Source organism: Vicugna pacos, chromosome 6 (genome assembly GCF_048564905.1).
Source record: "Vicugna pacos chromosome 6, VicPac4, whole genome shotgun sequence".
Taxonomy (NCBI): domain Eukaryota; kingdom Metazoa; phylum Chordata; class Mammalia; order Artiodactyla; family Camelidae; genus Vicugna; species Vicugna pacos.
In genome coordinates, this window is record NC_132992.1 from 31,341,783 (window position 1) to 31,367,011 (window position 25,229).

A 25,229-nucleotide genomic window follows, 5' to 3' on the forward strand; every position below is an offset into this window, starting at 1 on the left:
CTAGAGATGATTTAAAGTATACCGTATATGCAGGTACTACACCATTTTATATAAGGGACTTGAGCATCGCGAGTGGGGTCCTGAAGTTGCTGTCAACTGTTCACTGGGAGTAACTGTGCTGTGTTGTTTATAGTATCATCTACCAAGACCTACAGCTATAATACATTTTCTATATTCACTTTGCAATTCTGTATTCCTTCTGTTTCCTTTACTCTGCTCAGGCCTGCTACAAGCTTTTAAAGAAAGAAACTATTATTTAGAAATCTAAAATCTCTTCTAACTTCTCCTATAACCTTGGTTTTTGTGCAACACCTCCACTGCCCCTATCAAATCTTTCATCAAAATTGTAAACCATTTTAAAAGGAATTTTCTCTCAACAGTTTTGAGGCAGTGTAATCAGCTACACCATCTCAAGGCTTATTTCCCTCAAGGCTTATTGTTACCTTAAATTATACCGATTCCTCACTTTTGCTGTTGCAGTCTTATAAAATGGAGGAAAGGGGAAAAGAGATTCGGGGAAGACAATGTGTAATTTACGATTACTTTTATCCTTTTGTTGTTGTTGATAGCCCAAAGGTATCAGCAATACTGAGTTAAATGGATTTTTCTCCCCTTCAGTTTGAGGTTTACAGTGGTAAGCGATCCTATGGCTGAGGAAGAGAAAGAGTGTCAAGAAGTAGGATACGCGTTCCTGGAACTGTGGCCGGTCATGGACTCCGGAAGGGACATTCTAGAGCGAGAGCTCGACGGTGGGTAGCACAGTTTTGTGCTTCTCACTCTCACTTATTCCTAAGGGAGTCACCCCAGTAGTACTTTCCCTGTTACACCTTTACTACGTAATTAACAGCTGTGAAGCTGACGGGGTTCCCAGTGGGTGGAAATCTCCTACAGCTAGTTATTTCTAGATCTACCGTCAATGTAGTCAGTTGTATATTTTAGCCCATATACCTTATGACAACTAGAATCTGTTATGAATCTCTGGTGTTTAAGATAGGGAAATTTTGAAGACACACTTCTAAAATTTTAATCAAATTGAAACATCAGAATTTCTGACCTCTCCTAAGCATGTAAGGTTTGGAAAGGTAACTAATACTCTCTCTTTTAATGCGTCTTCATGCACCCAGTCTCTTAAGTAGACACCAACTCTCCCCTTCCCTCACGTCTCACAATGTTGTTACTAAAGCTTGCCCCTCCTATTGCAGAAGCGTCTTGGACTCCATCCCCACTACCCTTACGGTTTCCTAAACTGGTGTCCTGTCCCGGGTTTCTTCCTCCTCGTTTCCATCTACTAGTATTTCTGTACAGTTGTGACCACCGCGTTCTTCTTTACATCTGTCTTGAAGATTGTTTGTTATAAGACCAGGATATTTTTTAAATATTTGCATTTGAGCATTTGCGTGCAGTCCTGTGCTCCCTCGCCTCACACACCTGGGACTTAGCTCATCTGGCTGGCCTGCTAGGCTGCCGCGGGCGTTTAACGTTGCCCACTAGACCGACGGTTTTCACATTTCCAGTCACGACCCACTGGTGGATGGTGACATTAGAGGAGTAAATCACAACCAGAATTTGAAAAAAACAAACAAACCAAAACTGTAGGAAATTGCAGAGTACACTGCATATAAGGTAAATGTTTTGTGAATCACGTGTACATGTTTATTGAGTCATGATATAAAACTGTTTTCACTGATCATAATAAAAAATGTTTGATGAGTACTTCTTAGACCAAGGGTTACAAAGTTCAAACTTCAGCTGGTAGAAAAGACTATATCCTTCTAGTACCTACCAACTGTGATGTTGGGCAAGCTATTTAACCTCTCTGTACCTGTGTCCTCAACTATAAAATGAGAATATCAGCAGATCCTACCTCACAGGGTTGTCATAAGGATTAAGGGACGATTAAGTAAAATGCTTAAGGACAGTGCTCGGGGCACGTGGCAAGTGCCGTCTGTTGGCTTTTTCCCAGCTCTCCCAATTTCTGTCCGTCCCTGCTCCCTAAACACGCCACGCTCTTCCTGACCCCCGTGCCCCTTGCACGTGAGGACACCCACCTTAAGCCTTTTCTGATGACCTCACAATCCCTGAAGCCAATGAATGCGTCCTTTGAGTTTTTTTTTAAATCATCGAGAGAAAAATTTGTAGTAATTTCCTTATGGCCTCCTTCCACTCAGGCTTTAAACATGTTGGTCTGAATTAAAACAAAAGCAAACAAACAAAAACTCTGCATTCTCACCCTGCAGCTCCCTTCTCTCATCATTTCAGGACTCAGCTCCTTGAAATATTGCTGCATGGCCGTTCACTCCACAGCACTTATTTTGGGCCTCCTGTACTCTTCAATTAAGATCGAATTTCCATCGAAGCACTTAAAGTTTGTTCTTACAACTTTGTACGTTGTGTTTCCTCTTACCCACCATCCAGAATGGTCCTCCTTGACTCTGATTTCTTCACTGCCAAGATTTCATCACAAAATTCCGTTGGTTTTACCTCTTAAATGTTCAGAATCTGTCCCCACCGCCATTGTCCTACTTGAGAACCCTTCCTCTCTCTCCTGAATTACTGTGACAGCCTCTTAACCTACCTTCCTAATCTACTTGTGCCTTCAAACGTACTCTCCAAAGAATGGTTTTCTAGAATCCAAATAAAAACTGCCATTTTAATCCCTTCAGTTAAAACCAAGTTCCTTAGAAGGCAAATGGCCTGATAAGATCTCGCCCCTGCTTACCAGTACAGCTTCACTTCCACTGTTTCCTGCAGCTTTCCCGACTTGCCCTCATTTTGGCATGCGCTTTCCTGCTGAGAATACCTTTAGCTTTTGAAGACTGAGGGACTGTAGGTGCCACTTGCGCGTGTTCCCAAAGCACCCCGAGTTTTCATCACAGCACCCACCATACTGCACTAAAATGACCACGTTGTCCTATGGCTTCCACCAGATTTGAGTCCCACTAAAAAATGAGGTAGTAACTTGGTTTATTTAGCATCCCCAGTACCTGACATGGAAAACACCAGGTAGTTAAGTGTTTTTTAATTGCAAGACGCTGCTGTCTGACATGTTTCTCTTTCTTTTCCCAACAGTTGTTAGCCCCGAAGACCAGAGCACCCCAATAGGAAGGCTGAAGGTGTCCCTTCAAGCGGCCGCCGCCCTCCAGGCCATTTACAAGGAGATGACTGGAGATTTGTTTTCGTGATGGAACAAGTGCTATTCCATTTCTAGACTGAGGGAATCATAATAAAAAGTCTCTTATAAAGTAACTTGCTATACCCTTAACTTGGTTTACTGTGATGTCTAGTAGCGCTCGACTTAACGATGAAAGCTTAGAATCATGAAAGTTTCTTTTTTTGTGATCCTAGCTGGATAAGGGGATTATTCTCTGACGCTTTAGCGCTCTACCAGGCGAGAAGCAGGCTTGCTGTTAGACTGCAAAGGAACTGTCACAAAAGGTAATTTACAAAAACAAAACAACAACAAAAAAACCCCACAGTTTATTTATCTTTTAGTTCTTCCAAAATTGAAAATATCAAGTCCTACTGCTAAGGAGAAAAAAACAAACAAACAAAATCTGAAACCCCTCCCCCCCTTCTCTTAAAGTCACAGAACACAGAAGGAACTGCAGGGGGACAGGTGGGTACAGAGAACCAGGAGGGAGAGGATGGCAAGATAAACTCCCCAAATACTTAAAAAGCTGTTCAACAGAAATGTGATAAATACAGGACAATGCAAGACAAGTAAAAATAAGGAGCAGCAGTGACGAGAGGCTGTGTTGTAGCTGTGGCCTCCCTTCCTCTTCTCTTCTCACCGGGTTATTCTAGGCCCAAGGCATGACTTGCCTCTTCCAGATCTAAATGTTGACTCCTTTGAGCCTCCTAGATTTCACTAGAAGCAGTAATGAGGCACCACCACTCTTCCTCAGACATATCAGAAAAGAAACAGTGGTAATTTTGCTTCTACCATTGTACCATGTGTGAAATTTGTAAGGAAGATGAAACCGAACCAGGGAGCATCACTGCTGCTTATGCCTTCCAAGGCAGCGGGTACACCTCAGGAACTGCACGAGGCAAGAGAGCAGGAAAACTCAGACGGAGGTCCCAGCCCGATCAGCCTCACTAGCTCGAGTTGCATGGTTTATCACACCATTAGCAAATTCCAAGAACCTTTTCTTGAGTACTGCAAAAAGGGAACTTAGAGAGATGTGAGGAAGGTCATGGCAGGAGGGAAGGATGGAGGATCAAATCTGCTGGTCAAGAACCATGGTACGGGTACTTAAGGGTCACCGTGTACCAGTGTCTTGGAAATAGAGCTTTGAGACATCGAAAGACAAGATGTCGGAAGCCAATGATGTCCTGGCAGAAGGTGACAGGAAGAGAGAGGAATGAAACGGTATTAACAGCGGAAGCCTCTGCCCTTCTTCAAGAACACCTCCTCCCTTGCCATCTGGATGGGGCCATTGGCACGTGTCCTGGTGGGCCTGGAATTCCCCGAGTAGATTGGTCCACACAAATGGCCCCCTAAACCCATAAACACATATGGCCAAACTTCAAAAGGAAAAAAAGGAAAAATACAGTTTCTATGTCATGTAAAATTTTCAGGGATTGGCTGGAGGAAGAATGGAGCTGAGAGCCAAAGTTCAGAAGTTACTTCCTCTTTTTCTTGGGAGGTGCAGAGCTGTGTCTGGAACCTCGGTTAGAGCCTCGGCCTGAACTGTGCACGGACGCCTTCCTCTTCCGGCTCATACTTCGACTCTGTTCCTCTTCTTCCTCGTAACGACTTTCACGGTCGGCTAAACAGAGAGCGGCGCTGTCAGCTGGAGGTTAGCTTTAGGTCCCTAGTACTAAACAGCATGAAACAACACAGACACTGTACCTTGAGGTCAGACTTAAGTTTTAATCTTTACTCGGTTGCTTACCAGTTGTGTCATCTTGGGCAAGCAGTTAACCTTTCTGAGCCTTGTGGAAAATTGTTTTAGGGTTAAATAAGGTAATCTATGCAAAGTACCCATCTTGATGCTTGGGATACAGCACAGTGGTATTTCCTTTTCATCTTTTAACTTACACTTGGCATTTGGTTTCAGAGTAACTAAAACTAGTACTACAAAAACATTCCTAACTCGGAAGAGGCCCAGAAAGTTAGGCTATTACAGGACTTAGGTTGGGAAACTTAATAGCCTAGTTTTGGAGCCTCACAAGATTATCATGGCTAAGGGCACACCAAGGGCTTGAGCAGATGAAAAAAGCACCCAAGCTGGCCGAGTCACGCCACGTGGGGAATACGGAACATTCCAGACCTCATTTCTCCTTTGGTTGATGAAGTTGTAGCTGTGGTTCCATACCAGTTTTACATTGTTCTCGTGTTACTCTTACTAGGCACATAGTTTCTTGAAATAATGAAATTTGTGCTTCAAAAAAGATAAAACAACAAAAATTTACCTTTTCGGGCTTCTTCCTCCAGTTCATCCCAATCCTTTCCACTCTCCTCTTCACTGCCCAATGATTCCTTGGAATAATCTGGAGTAAAATTAAGCATTAGTTATTAGACAGGCATGGAAATGGAATAAAATTTTTCCCTTCTACAAGCCTCCAAAAATGACATGAGGTTAAGAAGTCGTGAACACTTTTCCCTATAAAGACTAACCTGATTCTTCAGCTTCTGATGAATAGTCTTCATCACTGTCCTCCTCCTCCTCTTCATAGTCATCTTCTGAAGGATTAAAAGTCTCATCTTCGATTTCAGACTCCGAATCCCCTTCCTCAGCATCACTCCCCTGGTGAGTCAGAGCATAATACTATAGACGGGGGGGGTTTGGCATTCACTACATTAACTTAATGAATTAATTCAACCCACTTAGCAAACCAGCATTATTTCTGTTTTATATGAAAAAATAAAACAACCAAAAACCTGAATGATCAAGAAATAAAAAGACTTAACTTAAAATTACTAGTAAGGGACAATAATCAATTAAATACCCTAGATATCTAACTCTTATTTCTTAAAGATTCACTTCATCATTTTTTCACCCAGGAAATCTAACCACAGAGATACGCTTGGTAACAATGCCTTATGCAGAGGTGGGAAGACCATTTTCCAGAAAACTGCTTTGCGAGATGACCTGAAGAATTTTTTTCCCAGTACTAAGAAACTAATTGAAGTTCTGAAGGAATTCCAAAGAGCTCTTGTCAGTGGCTACCCGATGCCCAATTAATTTATCATTTACCTGTCAAACTAACTTGTGAAACAACAATACCAAGCTGTGTCCAGGGCTTCTCCCATATGGTCTGGTCCCTTAGGTACTATTTGTCTGGCATTCTCCTGACCGCCCTTCAAATGACGACGGGCAGCACTGTGTACCAGAAAAGAAACCCCACACTCACGCACCTCACCCTCAGGCTCCAGGAAAGACCAGCCACCTTGTTCAAAGAAGCCCTCAGGGTCGTCGACAATGGTCTTCATGATTTTAGTCCAGTTGAGGGACTGTACTCCTTCTGTGTACTTCAGGTCACAAGAACTGAAAAAAATAACATTACAGAGTCAAAATCAATCCTCTCTGCTTTGAGAATATCCTGTGTCACCTAGGTCGTTCGCACCTCTGAAGAGCAGATAACCTTTTCATAGGTAGGAGCAGGTACTCTTTGCCCTAAGCCACCAGGACGTACCCAACCAGCCCTCATGACAAAGTAACCATTTTTTTTCTTTAGTACTTCAAACGCCCTATGTTAAGAAATGCTCAAATGACATTTGTCCACTTCTACTGAGGAGAACAGAATCAATCAAAGTGGGTGGGAAAAGAAAAAACCCCAAAACAACAAAGGATCACAAGAAACCTTCAGCATAAAACCTGTCTGAGCACGCGGCATGAATCCACTAGAGGCACTGTCAGATACATGCAGCTTCTGCCGCTAGCCGGGATGGAGTAACCAAGACTAGATTTACTTTTCCCCCTTAAACAACTAAAAAACTGAATAAAATATGAAACAAGTTTTCAAATATTGGATAAAAAGCAGCATAGGACCAAAACCCCTGTGGAACTATACAATGGAATGAACAGCTCTGGTAATGGTAAATATGTGAATAAATATAAAAGACCACGGCCCCATTTTGTAAATTAAAGGATAACTGTTTTGAAGCTGAAATAATGACACTTAACTGAGGAATTCATAGCATATTAGAAGTAAAATATATGATAACAGCAGAAAGGACAGAAGATAAACAGAAGCATAAGAATTTCCAATAGAGGTGGAACTTTATTTGAATACAGACTCAAAGTGCTAAGTTAAAGATGTGTATGTAAACCTCAGAACAATCATTATGAAAGTAAAATAAAGAGGCGTGGCTAATCAGCCAACTACGAAGATAATCAAGAAGATTCATAAAATTACTCTAAAAGAAAGCATAAAAAGAGGAGAAAAGCAACAGAGAACAGACGGGAAAACAAAGATGGGAGACTTAAACCCAGCCATACTGATAATTATATTAAATGTAAATGGTCTGTTCTCAGCAACCCAATTAAAAGGCAGACATTCTCAGAATGGATTAAAATGAGACCCAAATATATAGGGTCTCCAAGTAAGCCACTTTTGATAAACCTCTAGCCAACAAAAAGAAAGAAATGATCAGTTATTGGGAAGGAAAGGGGACATCAACATAGACTGCAGAAATAATAGATCGGTAACTTACAACTAGTTTGTTGAGGGACGCAAGCTGATTCTAGAATTCACGCAGAACAGCCAATATAATAATAGCCAACTTTGAAAAGGAACAAAATTGGAAGACTTACACTACCTGATTTCAAAATTTACTATAAAGCTATAATATTCATGACAGTGCATTACCAGTGTAAGGACACACATAAAACAATGGAACAGAGTGCAATCCAGAAATAGACCCCTCTCCTACATGGCTTTTTTTCTTTTTTAAAAAATAAAGATGCCAAGGTAATTCAATGGGTAAGGGATAATCTTTTCAACAAATGGTACTAGAATAATTGGCTACATACATGCAAAATGTGAACCTTGATCCTTACACCACAGTAAAATATTAGCTCAAAATTGATCAGACCTAAATATAAGACCTAAAGCTGTGGAACTCTAGAAGAAAACAGAGAACTTCTATGACTTTGGATTAGGCAAAATGTATTAGGTTAAGACATACAGAGCACAAATTACTAAAGAAAAAGTTGATCAAACACATTTCATGAAAAATCCATACTCTGTCTTTAAAAGACACTTAAACGAAAAGGCATAGAAACTACCGGAAGAAAATATATGCAAAACCTGTGTCCGATGGACTTCCATCCAGCAATAAGACAGGCAGTCTATTTTTAACACAGGCAAAAACCATGAATATACTTCATCAAAAGTATAGGATGACACATAAGCATACGAAAAGATGCTCAAAGTCATTAGTCATCATGGAAATGCAAACTGAAACCACAAGAGACAGCCCTACCACCCACCACAACGGCTAATACTGAAAAGACTGACAACATCAAGTGTTGGTGAGAATGCGGAGCAACTACAAATCTCATATCCTGCAGCTTTTCCAGCCACTTTGGAAAATGATCTGGTAGTTTCTTATAAAGCAAAACATAGTCTTAACCATACACCATACAACCCAGCGATCCCACTTTTAGGTCGTTCATCCAAGAGAAAGGAAAACATAACGTCCATACAGAGACCTGAACATCTTATTTACAGCAGCTATTCATTCATAAGAGCCCCCAAATGGTAAGGACCCAAACGTCTCTTCACTGGTAGATGGGTAAACAGAGAACGGAGCGCCCATACTGTGGAATACGCTTCAGTAAGAAAACGGAATATAGTACTGATGGGTACAGCGACTTGGGTAAATTCCAAAAACATTATGCAAGTGAAGGATGGAGATACAAAAGATTACGTACTTGGACGATTCCATTTATGTGAAATTCTAGAAGAAAACACAGTGACAGAAACCAGTGACAGGGCTGAAGGGAGGGTATTGACTACAAAGGGGTATGAGGAGCTTTTAGGAGTAAAGGAAACATTCTGTATCTTGATAATGTTGGTAGGTACAAATGTGTACACAGTTGTTAGAACCCATCAAATCATGTACTTAAACTGATGAATTCTATTATAGGTAAGCTATGCTTCAACAGAGCTGATTTTACAGTCATGCAAATTTATAAATATCTGTGATACCATAGCACTTACCTGCATATGTTTTTTAGGAAAATCCTCATGGAAACCATACATCTGTATCTTTCTCACAGTCTACTTCTAAGCTCTCAATCCATTTCTTAAGAAAGGAGAGACTTAAATTTATAGCACCTCCCCTTCACAGATAATTGGAGAGGGGAAGAAGGCCAGAGCCAACTAGATTCATGGCTACACCAGCCTCACCCTTTACCTAGGTAGTGACAGCTCCCTCTTTATTAGGATTCTGGTGCTTCCATGAGAAGTTCTTTTAGTTGAAGTATAAGTATATGGATGTGTAAGGCTAAAGTAAAAATATATTCTATCTCATCATTCAGTAAAAATAGAGAACTATGAAGAAACAGCACCCACTTTTTGTAAGTTATTTATTATACACATGTGTAAATCTTCTTATACATCTATCAAGTCAAAAAAATGTATTAGACTGATTTTCCTTGCATAAGTACCCACAAACTCTTATTTGGTAATCGAGAAACAGTGCTCTACGTCTAATGGATCCCCACTTTTTAAGTCCTGGTCTGCAACTCAACCCAGAGGCAGTCTCGCTTAAGTACACCAGCAGATTTTATGGACGACATGCCGCATTTATCTTCTGTAATACAGCGCTCATGGGGTACATAGGAGGCTGCTGGAAGATTTACTTACTTCAGCCATTCCTTGATGGGGTCAAGGGAGGCTACGGGAATGGCGTTGATCATCGTCACCTTCTTGCTGTAGTCCTTGTAGACGATCACCATGTCGAAGTTCTTCAGGTGAAACTGGACTCGCTCAAAGTGAATCAGCTCCACTTCATCCAACGTCACCACAAAAGGTGGCTGTCAGGGAAGAACAGAATTATTTTCATAAAACTAGTTCCCACAAAGCACTGCATTTTCAAACACTTCCAGGATCTAAAAATCACTGAACTATTTTTGTTTGTTTGCGTTTTGGAGCAAACACTAAAAGCAATACAACATACCAAGAAGCCCTAATAAAAGAATCTGTGAGATCAAAATCCTTCCTCAAGGGGAATATACACTTAAGGAAATTACGTAAAGAAACTATTTTTAAAAACTATTTAAAGAGACATTTTAAGAATTATTTCCTCAGTAGTTTTGTATCTACAGTAAGTAAATATCAAAAATTAAAATCGTAAAAAATTCTGAGGACTTAGTTTTCAGAACACCTACCCTCTTGCTTTCTTTTCTCTAACAATTTTCTTACTGAAAGGAAGTCGGAAATACGCACCCATTCTGTAGCATTTACCAGCGCGCTGCTGGTGGGCTGAAGGAGGCAGGTGCTCCTATAGGGCGCTCCATTAAACCTGAAAGAGAGTAAGAAGCTCGCGTAAGATGGGGCTCGCTGCAAGAGAAGCCACTGTCCCCACAGTAAGCTGCTTGCCCTTTCCTATTCCAAACTCAACTCCAGCCGCTCGCTGGAGACCGACTTCCAGAGGAAGCCCCTCAGCCCTACCCATCCATCCCTGCCCTTAAAAATTCAGAAGAGGGAATGGATGTCTCAAGTTATTAATCATAAGAAAAAGGACAGCATATGTTAAATTACTATTAAAGGAAGAGTAACACTTTTCTAAAGGCCAGAAGATGAGATACATTACCCCAAGTCCCTAAAAGGCACTTCAAATTCCAGTTCCTCCTTAGTCAGAGCCTCTACTTTCTCAATGAAATTTTTAAAGGCTGTTTTCAGTTTGTGCCTCATTTCTCTTTCCATCTGTAAAAGAAAAAAATACTAATTAACGATAGCTATCACTTTCCTTGTTAATAGTAAACCCTTCAAAAAGTCTGAAGTGCTTTTGTAGTCCTGAACTCTCAGAGCTCTGACCCTAACCCAGATACCTTCTCACAGGCCGCGAGACCATTAACCGCAGAGCCGAGCCTGCAAAACCTAAGTCTAATCCATAATCCATGGAGGCACAGAACGCGAGCAGATACTTGGCAAGTTCTGCAGGCAGTTTCAGGGGTGATTTATAAAACAGGACAATTACCGAGCTCAGATTTGGACTGCATCCTATCTCACTACCCTGCAAATGAAATACCGAATTTCACCTGCTCAGCATACAGGTCGTCTCGGTCGTGCATGTGCTGGTGTTTGCCCAAGTCCGTGGTGATCTCGCCCACTTCTGTGTAGAACTGCACGTCTGTGTGCCGCTTCTTCCCAAACATGATGGCGTTCTGAGGGCACAGAGCACAAGAGCAAGAATGAACTCGTAAGACTTCCTTGACAAAGTCCACATGACAGACCAAGAGGCAAGATAACAACAAAATGTAAAAATATTAAAACATCTATGCTGGTAACCATGGATAGCATCTATGTAAAAACAGTTAAACCATCCCTGGTGTCATCATAAATGACCTTTGCGACTGTGAAAGAGTAAGAATTTTTAAAAGCACTCCTATTCATCAGAATGGACTTTGGACATTATGTTGGTGATAAACTGTCTAAAGTAAAAATTCTCTATTTTAGAAACAGGAATTTGGAGAAGACCTTACATGATTCGGAGGTCATTACTTATCACACCAAAGGAACCAACATGCCTAGCACCTTCTAGATGTCAGGCACTGTGGACTTTATAAGCATTATTTTATTCAGTCCTCTCGAAGATCTTATGTGATAAGTGGTATTTTTCATCACTATTCTCAAGGGAAGAGTGTGACAGAAAGCTCTTGCCCCAAAGCTCCAAGCTAGCGATGAGGAAGGCATACCTTGAGGTGAAAGTGCAAGACAATAATCATCTCCCCATCACACGGCTGGAACAAAGCATGCTTGATGTTATTGTACAGAATGTCCACCTTGTCTCCTCGGACAGAGGTGAAGCGAAAACCTGGCAGGAAAAAAGGAAGCAGCTGGGTATCAAGGAACATCAGGTTGGGCCAAAAGGCACTGCAGTTTCCCCGGCTGACATGAACAGGGTCAGAGGAAACATGAATGATGTACAGAGCTTCCTTCTGGCTACACAGCAGCGTAAAGGCAGATTCCTCCCAGCACTTCCGTGTCGTATGACATTCCCTGATCTGTCACTCCCACACAGGAGCCCCTGAAAACAAAGCCCAGGCACGTGAGGGGGCAGCCATACCATTGACGTGGGCCTCCAGGGAGCCCTGCATCCTCTTCTGGGCAATGTTGGGGCGAATGTACAGGTCTTTCAGTTTGGGGTTACTCCGGTTTAGGTTGATCACCAGTGAGTCTTGCTTCACAATGCCCTAGGGAGGAGGAAAATCATTGTGAATCCTCATGTATCTTTCCATGCCCCCCAAACCCACATGTCCTTCGGCACAAGGGTGTTCTGCGGGTGTTCAGGCTCACCTCCTTCTCTTTCTCTTCTGCTTCCCGAGTCTTATAACGCTTCTGCACTTCTTTTATAATTCGGAAAGCATTCTGCAGGTTCAAGGCCGGTACTGTCTGTTCTCCAGGTGCCTTCATATTTGAAGCACGGTATGTACTGCAGAAAAGGGGAAGCATTTATGAAAGGTGCTCTATCAGGCCAGGTAACCTGCATCTACTACTATGTTTCATAACTGGCTTAGTATCTTTTAGGAGAAAAAGGTACCACTGACTGGGGAAACAACGCCCGGAAAGCTGAAAACAAAATAAAACAAAACAAACTTCCCTTTCTTCTCTTTTAAACAGAAAATACTATAAATGGCTAATCCACAGGGTGGAGGAATCACACTTATTTTTCAAATGTGGCATAAACTTCCCCAAATTGTCCTATTCCATATTACGAATGAACAGACTCCAAAGTAGCACACATTTGAGATTTTATCACAAAATATGTATCGTAAGGATAAAACATTTTCATGAGGATTCTAAATTAGGTTGCATCCTCAAAACAGTTCAAAGCCAGGAAGGTGACTCTAATCAAGTGCCACTGAGGGAGGCGCTGCCATTCACTGGACGGGGGAAGACACAGCACAGGGAACGCGGGTATCGACCACTCCAGCCAACAGGGATTTGGGGAGGGCTGCTTTCCTGGGTACTCACATTTCCTTGACAAAAGTGGCTTCTGGGTTAGGAAAGATGTTGCCCTCATTCCTGCCCAGAGCACTGCCTGGGCAATAGAAGTTGATTCGCAGGTAAGTATAATCTCCTTCCACAGACATACTTATATTCTGTTCAAACAAAGGAAAAGCATTAGCCAAAGAAGCAAATAGATTTTGTTCCTAGATAAAGGTAAGTAGTTACAGAGATATTAAAATTAAGTTAGTAGTTACAAGCTGACTGGTAAGCCTAGCCTGTAAATCTTAATCTAAAACTACTAAACTGAGCATTTAGCTTATCTTTTCATATGACCGAATGTGTGTTTCCAAAAGAATCACTGAGTTCTTAAAGTACCTGGTGCTATGTGTATGACTACATGTTAAAAGATGCTTAAAATTTAAAGAGAGACAGGCAAATTATGTTTCTAAGACTAGATCATTTAACTTTCTTCAAAGTGCAAACTGGGAAGGAGAGAAAAATGACAGCAAAAGATCAGGGAGGTGGGAAACCAGTAATGAGGGAAGCTAGAGTCAGAAGGAGCAGAGCGTGGGGGAGACAATGCAGACGCAACAATAATCTATGGTTCTAAATAGTTTAGACAGAACCTGTCCACGTCAGTACCTTGATTGTTGCAATGTGAAAAGGCGTTGCAATGCCAAACACGGGCATTATTACAGTCTCATATTTCTTATCAATATAGATCTTCATCTCTCGAATATGTGGTTCCTTAGGCATCAAAGATGGGTTTTTATAGGACACGTTAGATTTGCGAGCTCTGAAGTGGGAATAAAAAAATATTTTTGAGGAATTTCTGCAAATCACGTGTAACCCTAAGACAACGTTACCGCTCAGTGCAGACTCTTACTTCTGAATCTGCTGCTCCCCCTTCTGTTCAGTCAGCCGCCTCTTCGCTTCCTCATTGAGTTGAGCTGCCAGTTCTTTTTGATGTGCTCTTCGCTTCTCCTCTGCAGTCATTTCATTCTAGAGAAGGGAAAACCCAAGTTCTCAGAAAATGTGAACCACGACAGATAGGAGATCCATGCAGTTTAAGACAGCAGACTCACTCGTGTTCGTTCTGTAAGTAATGCTGCTCGAGACCCTCTTCCCAACAGGTCCTCAGCTTCATCTTTCTCCTCTTCCTCTTCTTCCTCATCCTCATTCTAGGGGAGGATAAAAAATCACAATCAGAAACTCAGGCCTTAATTTTTTTTTTAGCCAATATTGCCTGTCCTCTTCATTGTACCAAACTTCCTCTACCACTCATCTACCACCTTCCTACCTTTAGAAAGATCCCCACATTCTTCACTTTCTTCTTCACAGAAGTGAGAACAGTGGCCGGGCCATCCTGGAAGAAAAGAAGGAAGTCAGACATCTGTAAGAGAACTTTAGCACTTTCACTTTCTAACCTAGTAAATAGCGGGGCAATGCTCTGAAGCTTCTGGCTACTAAAAACTCTTTGACAACAAATAAAAACAGTTTTTATCTTCTCAACCACACACGAGGAGCTACAATTTGGGAGGGAACACCGGGATAATGATTAAGAATACAGGCTTGGTTTGAAACCTGGCTCAATCACTTCCTAGCTCTGTGACATTTGGCAGGTTACTAAAGACTTCCCTGTGTCTCGGTTTCTTTACCTGCATACGAGAATAAGAGTATCTACTTCATAGGGGTATTGTGAGGATTAAATGAATTAATGCATAAAAGTCCTCAGCTTATAATAAGCATTTACTATTATTAAGACTCAGTTCCTGCTAAGTGAACGAAATCAGTCACAAAAGACCACACATGTCCAGAAAAGGCAAATCCTTAGAGACAGAAAGTCGTTGCCTAGGCCTGGGAAGGCGGGGAGGGAGGGGATTGGAGAGTGACTGCTAATGACCACAGGGTTTTTTTCTGAGGTGATGAAATGTTCTAAAATTAATTGTGGTGATGGCTGCATAATTGTGAATATTCTAAAAACCACTAAATTGTATACTTTAATTGCATGGTATGTAAACTGTAGCTCAATAAAGCCATTATTAAAAAAAACACCTCCATTATTAGACCCAGTTCCTGATGTTATCATCATCAAGGCTCAAGTCACAAGGTGATACAGTGTTTAGTTTAAATATTCCCTGTGCTTGTAGACATAGAGTACAGACTTGTGGTTGCCGGCAGGGAGAGGGTAGAAAGGGATAAAGTGGGAGTTCGAGATTTGTAGATATTGCCTGGTATATATAAAATAGATGAACAAGTTTATATCGTATAGCACAGGGAACTATATTCAGTATCTTGTAGTAGCTTATGATGAAAATGAATACATGTGCATCTATGTATGACATTGTGCTGTACACAAGAAAGTGACACAACATTGTAAACTGACTATACCTAAAAAAAAAAAAAGCTAAAAAAAAAGAAATAAATATACACACCCTGTGCTTGGACTATAACCTCTATTCCTAGCTATATTAGGTCAGGCTGTCACAGGGATCTCTTTCCCCTTATCTAGCATTCAACAAATGATAAAAAGGAAAAAACCATGTAAAACAGATAAGCAGAGAGGAATTACTGTGTAACACAGGGAACTATATTCAATATCTTGTAATAGTCTGCAATGGAAAATAATCTGAAAAAAGATAAATATATAACTGACACTTTGCTTCAACTACCAGAATACTGTAAATCAACTATACTTCAGTTTTAAAAAAAAAGGGGGAAGGAAAAAAACCATAGGGTAAAAAATGTGCTCCAAAGTCAGTTCATGAACGCTTGAAGCTGAAGAAGCAACACACACCTCATCCACAAGCACTGTGTCACCAATGAACAGGGCATATGTTTTCTCTTCTGGTTTCTTCCCTTCCTTATTAGTCAGATCTGAGAAACCCAAATTGATGCTGAAAACCATTCCTAAAACAGCAAAACAGGAATTCAGTTGATGACTATGAAGGATGGAGAAGTGTACATTTTATACAGAAAAGGAGATAAAGCTGAAACAAGTGATTTTGCTACTGCCTACACGTGAAACTCACCTTTCTTCAGTTTATACTGATTTTTACTATTAATTACTAAAGAGCCTTCACGGAATTCAATTCCCATTCCAAACCTAAAAAAGAAATGAAGAGAAACTTCAACAATAGGCCAAAAGACCTCCAACCTGAGTCAAGCACAATATATCCTATTACAATTCTCAAGGTAAAGCAGGCAAACATGTTGAGTGATCTGCCCCCGCTGATCAGTCAGTTAAGGAAGTGAATCTGAGGAGTCTTCAGGTCATTAATATATTGAAAATAACTTCCTAATTAAGTACTACATGTAACACTTCCTGTATCAAGCTTTTATTTTTAACTTATTCACTGATATTTACATTTTAATCTACCATGAAATCAAGTTGGGAGTTTTCCTATAAACAACTTGGCAGAGACTGTTAGAGGGCACATTACTAAGAATGTGTAATAATCGGATAAAATGAGGAATTTTTAGTAGAATGTTGACAACTGGATTCATTAAGTCACCTAGGCCAAGACTTAGTATAGGTCAATATATCTCCTCTTGTCCATCATAGAAGATCAGAAATAAACTATATACCCAACTAGCTTCCATGTAAGGAGACTGTCTAGAGCTCTTGTTTCTCAAATGTTTTTGGTTCTGTAAGATGTTATTAGGTACTTTCAGGTATTCAATGGTCAAATACATTTGAGAAACACTGGATTTTAAATAAAAGTTTAAAAAACATTAAACAGTAGAACATCTCAGAGTAATTTGTAAACGTGAGCTAAAGTGTTCTAAGAGAGGAAATATAGTATGTAATGTTAATGTCTCTTCACATTTGGAACTTAAGCCTGCAACACCTACTAGCATCTCTACACTGGTCTAGATAAATCTCCACCCTATCACTGGGAGCAGAACTTAAATATTCCTCACATTCTCTGATAACATTATGTGTCTGACACACAATTAAGTTTAACAGTCCATAAATATTAGTTGAATCATCTAAGACTATTTTGCCTGACCACTGCCAGTCATGAAAACTGACTGAGAGTGGTAATGTACATCAGAGCATCTTACCCTAGGTTTTTGGTAATTTTGTTCAGCAGCTCTGGCTTCTGCTTTTTAACCACATCCATGACAGCATTATATACATCACATATCTTCACACCTAATAACAAGACAGAAAGACATTAAAGCATTTTTCGGGGAAAAAAAAATCACATTTTTTAAATCAATTTTTTTTCACCTATTAAGTCCCCCTAAAGCAAGGTTTCTCAAAGCATCAAACATGGGATGCAGCTGCAGGGGTGGCAGGGATTAGAAATTTGCATTTTAAAAAACTACCTGGTCATTCTTTAATTACACTGTTTGAGAATCACTGATCCAGTGAAACCCCACCTGGTCTCAGTAAAATCATGTAAGAGTTGATAATGGCATCATATTAAAGTTATTACACATTTTGAAAAGCTGGACTGAATGGGTGAATCACTGTTAGAACTCTGATCTTAATTGTTCAGGACCTAGGATATGAATACGTACTTCCAGCCAGAGTAACCCAGATATGGTAGCCTCCAAAGGGTCTTTATTCTCATTGATGTGAGAAATCATGGGCGAATGGTGTCTGGAAGCTCTGGGAAACACGAGTGGGCTTACAAAGTGGTTTAAAGGCGGAAAACATAAAGTCCCATTTAGCCAATTGGGAGTGGAGAGTCTCAAGGCAAAAGAGGTATCAAGCTCTCGAGGTAGGCAGTTGCTTGCCTAGCAGGTTTGCTATTAGTTCTGCTCTCAAACTAAGATTCCTGGTATCCATTCAATGTAGGATTAATATTACACACTCTGTTGGGACAGATACTCCTCAGGACTTTCTAAAGAGTAATAATGCCATGGTATTTTACGAAGATCTAGACACAGTAGCCTAAACAGTCAGAGAGGTGTTTATAAACATCAATATAAAACCACAACCACTCATGCATAAAAGGAGACTGAAGAACTAAATGCGGGGATGATTTGAGTTAGTAAAATCTAACTCTATTTATAGTACAAGGGCGTCAGGAATAAAAAGTACTACAGACATTTTTCTTACATGATTGCTAAACTGCTAAACCTCCTTTTCTAAGGGACCTCACCATGTCTTAATTCCTTTAGCAGCTCCTCTTGAAGCTGAAGCAGAAAGTTGTAATTTTCTTGAACCTCCTGAGAAGGATCGACCATCAAAGTGCGAACAAGGTTGGAGCAGTAAGATTTGAAGCGAATGCCCATGGCACAGGTAATGGCCCCAAAATGCATGTGGTTCTTGTCACTTGAGACCAAAAGAGGAAACCATTTCATTACTCAAAATGGCGAAGTCATTAGTATCACTAGCACACAGCACCTGCAATCACGGCCTTTCCCTGCTACACCCCAAAGCTGAAGTGGAAAATGGATCTAAATTTAAAAAACAGTTCGTAAAGGTTCTGGAGCAAAATTAGGGACCAAGACTTTCAGGATAAAAATTCAGTAAAAGTTGTTGCATCCTAAACATGCAGACGATACACTGGGTTTTGTTCATCGCAGTCTAACAGATGATGCCTCAATCTTTCCACCAGTCCACCATGAGTTCTCTCTGAATTAGTCCTTTCCTTCTAAAGGTTCTGGAGCAAAATTAGGGACCAAGACTTTCAGGATAAAAATTCAGTAAAAGTTGTTGCATCCTAAACATGCAGACGATACACTGGGTTTTGTTCATCGCAGTCTAACAGATGATGCCTCAATCTTTCCACCAGTCCACCATGAGTTCTCTCTGAATTAGTCCTTTCCTTCCAACCAGGACAAACAGCATTGTTTACGGTATTTTTAAAAGTTAGGAGGGGAGTTACACTATGATACATCTAATAAGATATTAATGTTTTTCTCCAACATGCGTTGCACTTTTTTGAGGCATTTTTAATCATCTAGAAAGTGCTTACAGTCAAATGCTCAAGTGAGAAATAAGTAACTATGTGAAACAAAATAAAAATATGCAGAGAATAAGAGAAAAAGATAATGTAGAACGCAGACTAATGGTTATTTTTACTACTACTTTTCTGAATTCTAGAATGAATCCAAGAAAAAATAGGCTAAAAGTTGAAATGCCCTGGTGGTTGTTCTATTTCGAAATTTTCCTACTCACCTCACCACACTGAACTTGAGGTTATAGTTGCCGCCACTCTGAATGATAGGAGGGTAACACATTTCCACAGTAGAAGGGTCTGCCCCAGCTAGGTATTTTTTCTCTTCAATGGCCTTTTCTACAGACTCAGCCAGTTTGCTGTGTCGAACTTTCTGTAAGTATACACAGAAATAAAATAATTCTTACTAGAGGGTGGCAGATGGGTGCTGGATTTTTGGACACTACCATTTGAAGACAAGATATATCTTGATATCATTTAGGATGCTATAAAAGTCTTATGAATTAGTTTATACACTGGCTGATACACTGGTGTACATGCAAAGCAAATTTAAAGAATACGTGGATTCGCAAATAGAGTACTGGGTAACCTCAAGAAACTACAGTGCAGGTTTATCATTGTTTTGAAAGAGAGCCAGCACAATTACACATCAACTTATGTTTCAAAGGAAGTTGAACACACATCAAAAAATGCTGCACAGCAGGGACTTGCTTCTCCTTCATTAAAACAGCAGAAAGACCTCCCCTTCTCCATTTACCTCATCTGCATCGACTATTTCCATGACTCTCTCCTTGAAGAATTTGTTGAAGACCTCAGAGGTGATGCTGGCTGCTTTCTTCATTAGGTTGAGTTCTCCGTCCTCCTTCACAGCAATGGTATAGGCCACAACTGCACTGATGTCTATCTGCAGTCAAAGTCATACAGAGTTTCCAACATGCAGATACAGAATTGCTAAAGAAATACGTCTCTCCCAATCTGAATACTATCAGTGATGATATCTGGTTATTTAGCAAACTATTCATCAACAGTTTGCAGAATGTATAAATATTCCCTTCTGGGATTGAATAAATATCTGAGATAGCCCTTTACCACGACACTGTGCATATTCTAAGATGCTTTAAACTAATGTACCACTTAAAATGTAAATGTACATGCCTCTCTCTTGAGGTTTTTGTAAAGGCTGAAGAAAGAAGACAAGAGAGCGAAGGAAAAGAAAAAATCAGAAAGTTTTGGGGGCAAGAGATTTTTCTCAGTTTCCCTCTGAAGTAGCTGGACTATCTCCTGAATGCATCATTCCTAATTGGAAAGTTAAACTGACTTACTGCTCAGCCAGAGGGAATGAAAAATGGAACTGTGAATATACAGTTTTCCCAAAGCAAACCCTCTGCACTACGCGTTATGGAAGCCCGTCACAAGTGTGTCTTCTTAACTCTCAACGTGCGTGTTTCCGGGAGCCGTCTTACTTTGTCAAAGCCCTCTTTGTTGAGGCAGTCATTCCAGCTCTTCATGAACTCTCCCGGGAACTTGTCTTTGCTGAACACTCCAATCTTCTTGCCGTTCTTGCTTTCTTTAATGGCTTCAATCATTTTGTCAAAGCTGCTCTTATTACTTTCATTCTATCAGCATCACAGAGAGGAAAGGGGCTTTAGTTTTAGAATTAGACATCTATGTTCTACTAGTACCAGGCAGAGAATATTCTAAACTATGGACAGAATAAACTCTACCGTCCCCTTCCCCTGTCTACTTCTTTAGAGCAGACTGTAACACACCAGAAGTTAACACAATATTTCTTTAGGTATTTTTATATGCTTAAGTGAAGTGTCAGGTAAGCTGGCAAGACCATTCTTTTTCTTTTAGAACAGCTAAGAAACTCTAAAGCACAGATGAACAATATTTTGAAAAGAAAATCTTTGTCAGGTGAGCAGTATAACAAAAAAAAATTAATTTGACAGAAACTGGAAATAAGGTATACCTAATTTTCCTTAAGGTACTTACAGCTATCTATTGTAATTAAGGTATTCAGATGAGAACAAGCTGACAGAGTCCTGAAGAATGGATAAAGTTAGCATTCACCAGAATTTCACAGCCCATTCGTTTTGCTGCAAAACTGGATAGAACTACTGAATTCTTTCCTTCCTAACTAAAAAAATGACAGTCAATCTTCCCTTTGTATTTTTTAAATTCCTAGAAGGCTTTTCTGTTTACCACTTCTTTTGCTATTATTTTTTTTTTGCTTTTTTTAATTCTTATTTTTAACTGAAGTATAGTTGATTTACAATGTTAGTTTCATGTGTACAGCAAAGCGATTCAGTTATACATATACATACATATAATATATATTTCAGGTTCTTTTTCATTACAGCTCATTACAAGAAATTGAACAGTTCCCTGTGCTATACAGTAGGTCCTTACTGTTTACTTATTTTATATATAGTAATGTGTATCTACTGTTTACCACTTCTAAACTTTCTTTCACGTTTACGACACATTAATTAGTTCTAACCTTTTCTCGTATCAGCAGTGTGATGGCAGGGGCTCCATTAGCATTCTCATTGCCCTTAGTGTTAGCAATCTGTTTCAAGAACTCCACTTTTTTCTTGCTGGCCATAAAGATGATTTTGTCATCACAGAAGACCATGATAGTATCAGTAAGTTCATAGCCAAAGAGCCATGTCTAAGGAAAAAGACAACAGTGACAACAGTATGTACAGATAGAAAGATTAATGTACATATACAGAAATATTTATAAAATAAGGTATCTGGAATTAACTTCCAAATAATCTGAGGTTGGGGGACCTGGATGTGGATTCAAATGAGATGAGACTGGCCAGGAGTTGACAATTTATTGGATAATAGGTACACAGGAGTTCAATGTATTATTTTATCTACTTTTATTTGTTCGAAACATTCCATAATAAAGACCATTTGGATAATGTGCCTTCACAGAAAGTATATTACTGGATAGAAATGCATAAAACAAGAGATGAAGCAGCACTTCAGGGAATCATGTGTTCTAGCTCCCCCAAAGACTGCTAGTTGCCTACCAATGATTCATTTCTTCTCTAAGAAGACTCAGGATTTTTAGCTGGGCACAATGCTCAGCACAAATACAATTTCCTATCCTTTCTTGTAGCTAAGCATGACCATTAGATTAAATTTTGGCCAGAAGTTATTAAGTAGAAGTGTTCTGTGGGATTTCAAGGCCAAGTCTCCTTGAAAAAGGAAGTGGTCTCCCATTTTCTTCCCTTTCTCCATTCTTTTTGCTTGGAATGCAGATGTTATGGCTGGAGCTCCAGCAAATTTTGCAAAATGAGTACATCTATGGATGGCAGAGTAGAGACCTGGAAAAAACCAGGGTACCTGAAGAATATCCAAGAGAAAAAGAAACATTTTATTTAACCCATTGTTATTTAGGCTTTTCTGTTATTTAAAGGTAAATATATCCCAGTTTATATATTTCTCTTCTTTTTGCTTTATGTTCTAAATCATTGCTGTTCACTTAACTTTTTGTGATGACAGAAATATTCTGTATGTTGTCTGTCTCATGTGATAGCCTCTACTGAGTATCTGAGAGGATGGAGGAATTCAATTTTTAATGTGGCTAGTGGTTACCATATTGAATAGTATAGCAGATGATTCAATGACTCTCAGGGCTAAAAACTGCTATAAATGTCTCACCTGTAAAGCAGTTGATTTGGCATAAACAATTTCTTCATCAACACCCACTGATACAACAATGGCATCAACATTGGCGTATTCATCTTCTCCTTTCTGAAAAGCAGAGTAGGTAATCTGGTCATTTTCTTTTCACACTAGCAAAACAGGAATACACACTTCAGTATTTACCTAAGATATTCACATTTTTTTCCTAACAGAAATCCCAAATTTAAGGTACATGTTTGCTTGTCAACCTCACAGCCATTAGTTACTTTTTAACAAACAGCTTTATAAGATAGAATTCATACACTGTTCAGTCCACCCATTTAAAGTGTACATGTCAATGGCTTTTGGTGTATTCAGTTATGCAACCATCACAATCTAGTTTTAGAACATTTTCACCTCCTCCAAAAATAAAACACATTAGCAATAATTATCCATCTTTCCCCCTCCCTCCCCAGCCCTATGCAACCATTAATCACATATGTTTCTGAGGATTTGTCTATTTTGGACATTTCATATAAATGGAATTATATGTGGTCTTTGTGTTTGGCTTCTTTCCCTTAACACGCTTCAAGGTTCATTTATGTTGTAGGATGTATCAATACCACATTCCTTTTTACTGCTGAGTAATATTCCATTTTAATGGATATACCACCATGTATCCATTCATCAATTGTTGGATATTTGGGTTGTTTCCTTTTTGGGGCTATCATGAATAATGCTGCTTAAACATTCATGTAAATTTTTGTGTGCAGGCACTTCTCTTGAGTATACATCTAGGTAAGGAATTATAGGTCCTATGGTAACTTTATGTTTAACTTTTTGAGGAAATACCAGATTGCCTGCACTATTTTAAATTCCCAACAGTAATGTATGAGAGTACCAATTTCTCCACATGCTGACCAATCTTTGTTATCTTTATTACAGTCATCCAATGGGTGTGAAGCTGTATTTCACTGTAGTTGTGATTTGCATTTTCCTAATGCTTAATGATGCTGACTGAACCCCCTTTCACATGATTACTGACGATCTGTATACCCTTTCTGGAGACGTGCATATTGAGAGCCTCTGCCCATTCTATAACTGGGTTACTGCTTTATTATTAAGTTGTAAGAGTTCTTTTTGTATTCTAGATATGTGTCTCTTACCAGATATGATTTGCAATTTTTTTCTCCTACTCAGTGGGTTGTCTTTCACTTTCTTAATGTTTTCCTTTGCAGCACAAAAGTTTCTAATTTTGAAGTCTAAATTCTTTTCCTGTGCTTTTGATGTCATATCTAAGGTAGCTTTGCCTAACTCAGGGACATGAAGACTTATCTATACTTTCTTCTATAACAGTTTTATAGTTTTAGCTCTTATATTTGGATCTATTATTCATCTTGAGTAAATTTTTGTGTATTGTGAGAATGAACTGTCTTGGCACCACTGAAAAATACAAATGATGTAAATGTAAAGGTTTATTTCTGAATCCTCAATTCTATTCCACTGATTTCCATGTCTATCTTTCACTCATACTACATTGTTTTGATTATTGCAGCTTTGTATTAAGTTCTGAAATTGAGAAGTGTGTGGAGTCCTCCAACCATTAGCTACTCTTGAACAGCTCTGTAAGACCGAAGGACTGGTAATTGTGAACTCTAAAAGAGTCTGACTTCCCTTATAAAGTCAAGAAAAACATCTACATATATAATGTTACAAATCAATGTTATCTATTAAAAAAATCCACTTCAGACTCTTCCACATTTTAAGGCTTCTGGATGCCAGTAAGAATCCAAATATAATAGCAATTAAGGGTTCTAATGAATTTCTCTACCACAACAAAATATATAACCTTAAGAAGTTACTGTATACAAAGTGTATGCATTCTCACGCTGATTTTCAAAGAGAAAATGCTTCCCTTCAGGTTGGTTAAGTTTTATCATTAGTTCTTACTGATGATACAAAGCAATGGTCATTAAAAGTGCTAGTGCTTTAGCAGCAATCAAAGCAGTGGCACCAAACATAATGCCACTACCACATACTCATAGAAAAAAGGAGGGGAAAGAAGTTCCACTAAACAATGTTCTTGCCACAGTAAAAATGATTAATATTATAAATCCTAACCCTTGAGTCTATGTCTGTTTAATATTCTGTGTAAAGAAACAGGAATTATACACAAAGCACTTCCAAGAGCACAATGAATATGATGGCTGTCTCAAGGAAAAGCACACGAGTAACAAACTGAACTAACCATTTAAACATTCTTGGGTATCTGATATACATTTTCTTGAAAATGAATAAAGTGAGCCTATTGCTTCAAGGGAAAAGAATGATATATGTGTTGTCAATGATAAAATCTGAGTTTTCAAGCAAAAAATTCAAAATTTAAAAATACTTGTACCTGAACCCATCATTGTAAACTTGATGGCTTTTCTACTTAAGACTTTTCTGATGAGATCAGTGGTGATATTAACATACGTGATTCTCTAGTATCATATAATGAAATGTATACATTTACCAGATTTGCACAACTGAGGGAAC

General features: G+C 39.4%; 2 protein-coding genes across 4 annotated transcripts in view; one reads left to right on the forward strand and one right to left on the reverse strand.

The window, feature by feature from the left end:
* RPGRIP1 (RPGR interacting protein 1) overlaps positions 1-3,262 on the forward strand; it is a 57,420-nt gene extending 54,158 nt beyond the window's left edge. For all 3 annotated transcript variants that reach the window (XM_072962774.1, XM_072962775.1, XM_072962776.1), the window contains 2 exons: positions 619-749; positions 3,070-3,262. In XM_072962774.1, the coding sequence (XP_072818875.1) occupies positions 619-749; positions 3,070-3,182 (244 nt within the window). In that variant the 3' untranslated portion in view covers positions 3,183-3,262. The remainder of the gene's footprint in view (positions 1-618; positions 750-3,069) is intronic.
* Positions 3,263-3,458: 196 nt separating this feature from the next.
* SUPT16H (SPT16 homolog, facilitates chromatin remodeling subunit) overlaps positions 3,459-25,229 on the reverse strand; it is a 32,282-nt gene continuing 10,511 nt past the window's right edge. Inside the window, exons 2-26 of the mRNA XM_006218715.4 lie at positions 22,728-22,820; positions 21,553-21,723; positions 20,513-20,665; positions 19,807-19,953; positions 19,271-19,422; positions 18,249-18,421; positions 17,200-17,290; positions 16,164-16,237; positions 15,929-16,041; positions 14,432-14,497; positions 14,217-14,312; positions 14,018-14,133; positions 13,774-13,927; positions 13,156-13,283; positions 12,478-12,613; positions 12,248-12,374; positions 11,877-11,995; positions 11,220-11,345; positions 10,772-10,884; positions 10,405-10,480; positions 9,823-9,992; positions 6,365-6,494; positions 5,624-5,753; positions 5,419-5,496; positions 3,459-4,772 (exon numbers count right to left, since the gene is read on the reverse strand). Of these exons, the coding sequence (XP_006218777.2) occupies positions 4,627-4,772; positions 5,419-5,496; positions 5,624-5,753; positions 6,365-6,494; positions 9,823-9,992; positions 10,405-10,480; positions 10,772-10,884; positions 11,220-11,345; positions 11,877-11,995; positions 12,248-12,374; positions 12,478-12,613; positions 13,156-13,283; positions 13,774-13,927; positions 14,018-14,133; positions 14,217-14,312; positions 14,432-14,497; positions 15,929-16,041; positions 16,164-16,237; positions 17,200-17,290; positions 18,249-18,421; positions 19,271-19,422; positions 19,807-19,953; positions 20,513-20,665; positions 21,553-21,723; positions 22,728-22,820 (3,078 nt within the window). The 3' untranslated portion in view covers positions 3,459-4,626. The remainder of the gene's footprint in view (positions 4,773-5,418; positions 5,497-5,623; positions 5,754-6,364; positions 6,495-9,822; positions 9,993-10,404; positions 10,481-10,771; positions 10,885-11,219; positions 11,346-11,876; positions 11,996-12,247; positions 12,375-12,477; positions 12,614-13,155; positions 13,284-13,773; positions 13,928-14,017; positions 14,134-14,216; positions 14,313-14,431; positions 14,498-15,928; positions 16,042-16,163; positions 16,238-17,199; positions 17,291-18,248; positions 18,422-19,270; positions 19,423-19,806; positions 19,954-20,512; positions 20,666-21,552; positions 21,724-22,727; positions 22,821-25,229) is intronic.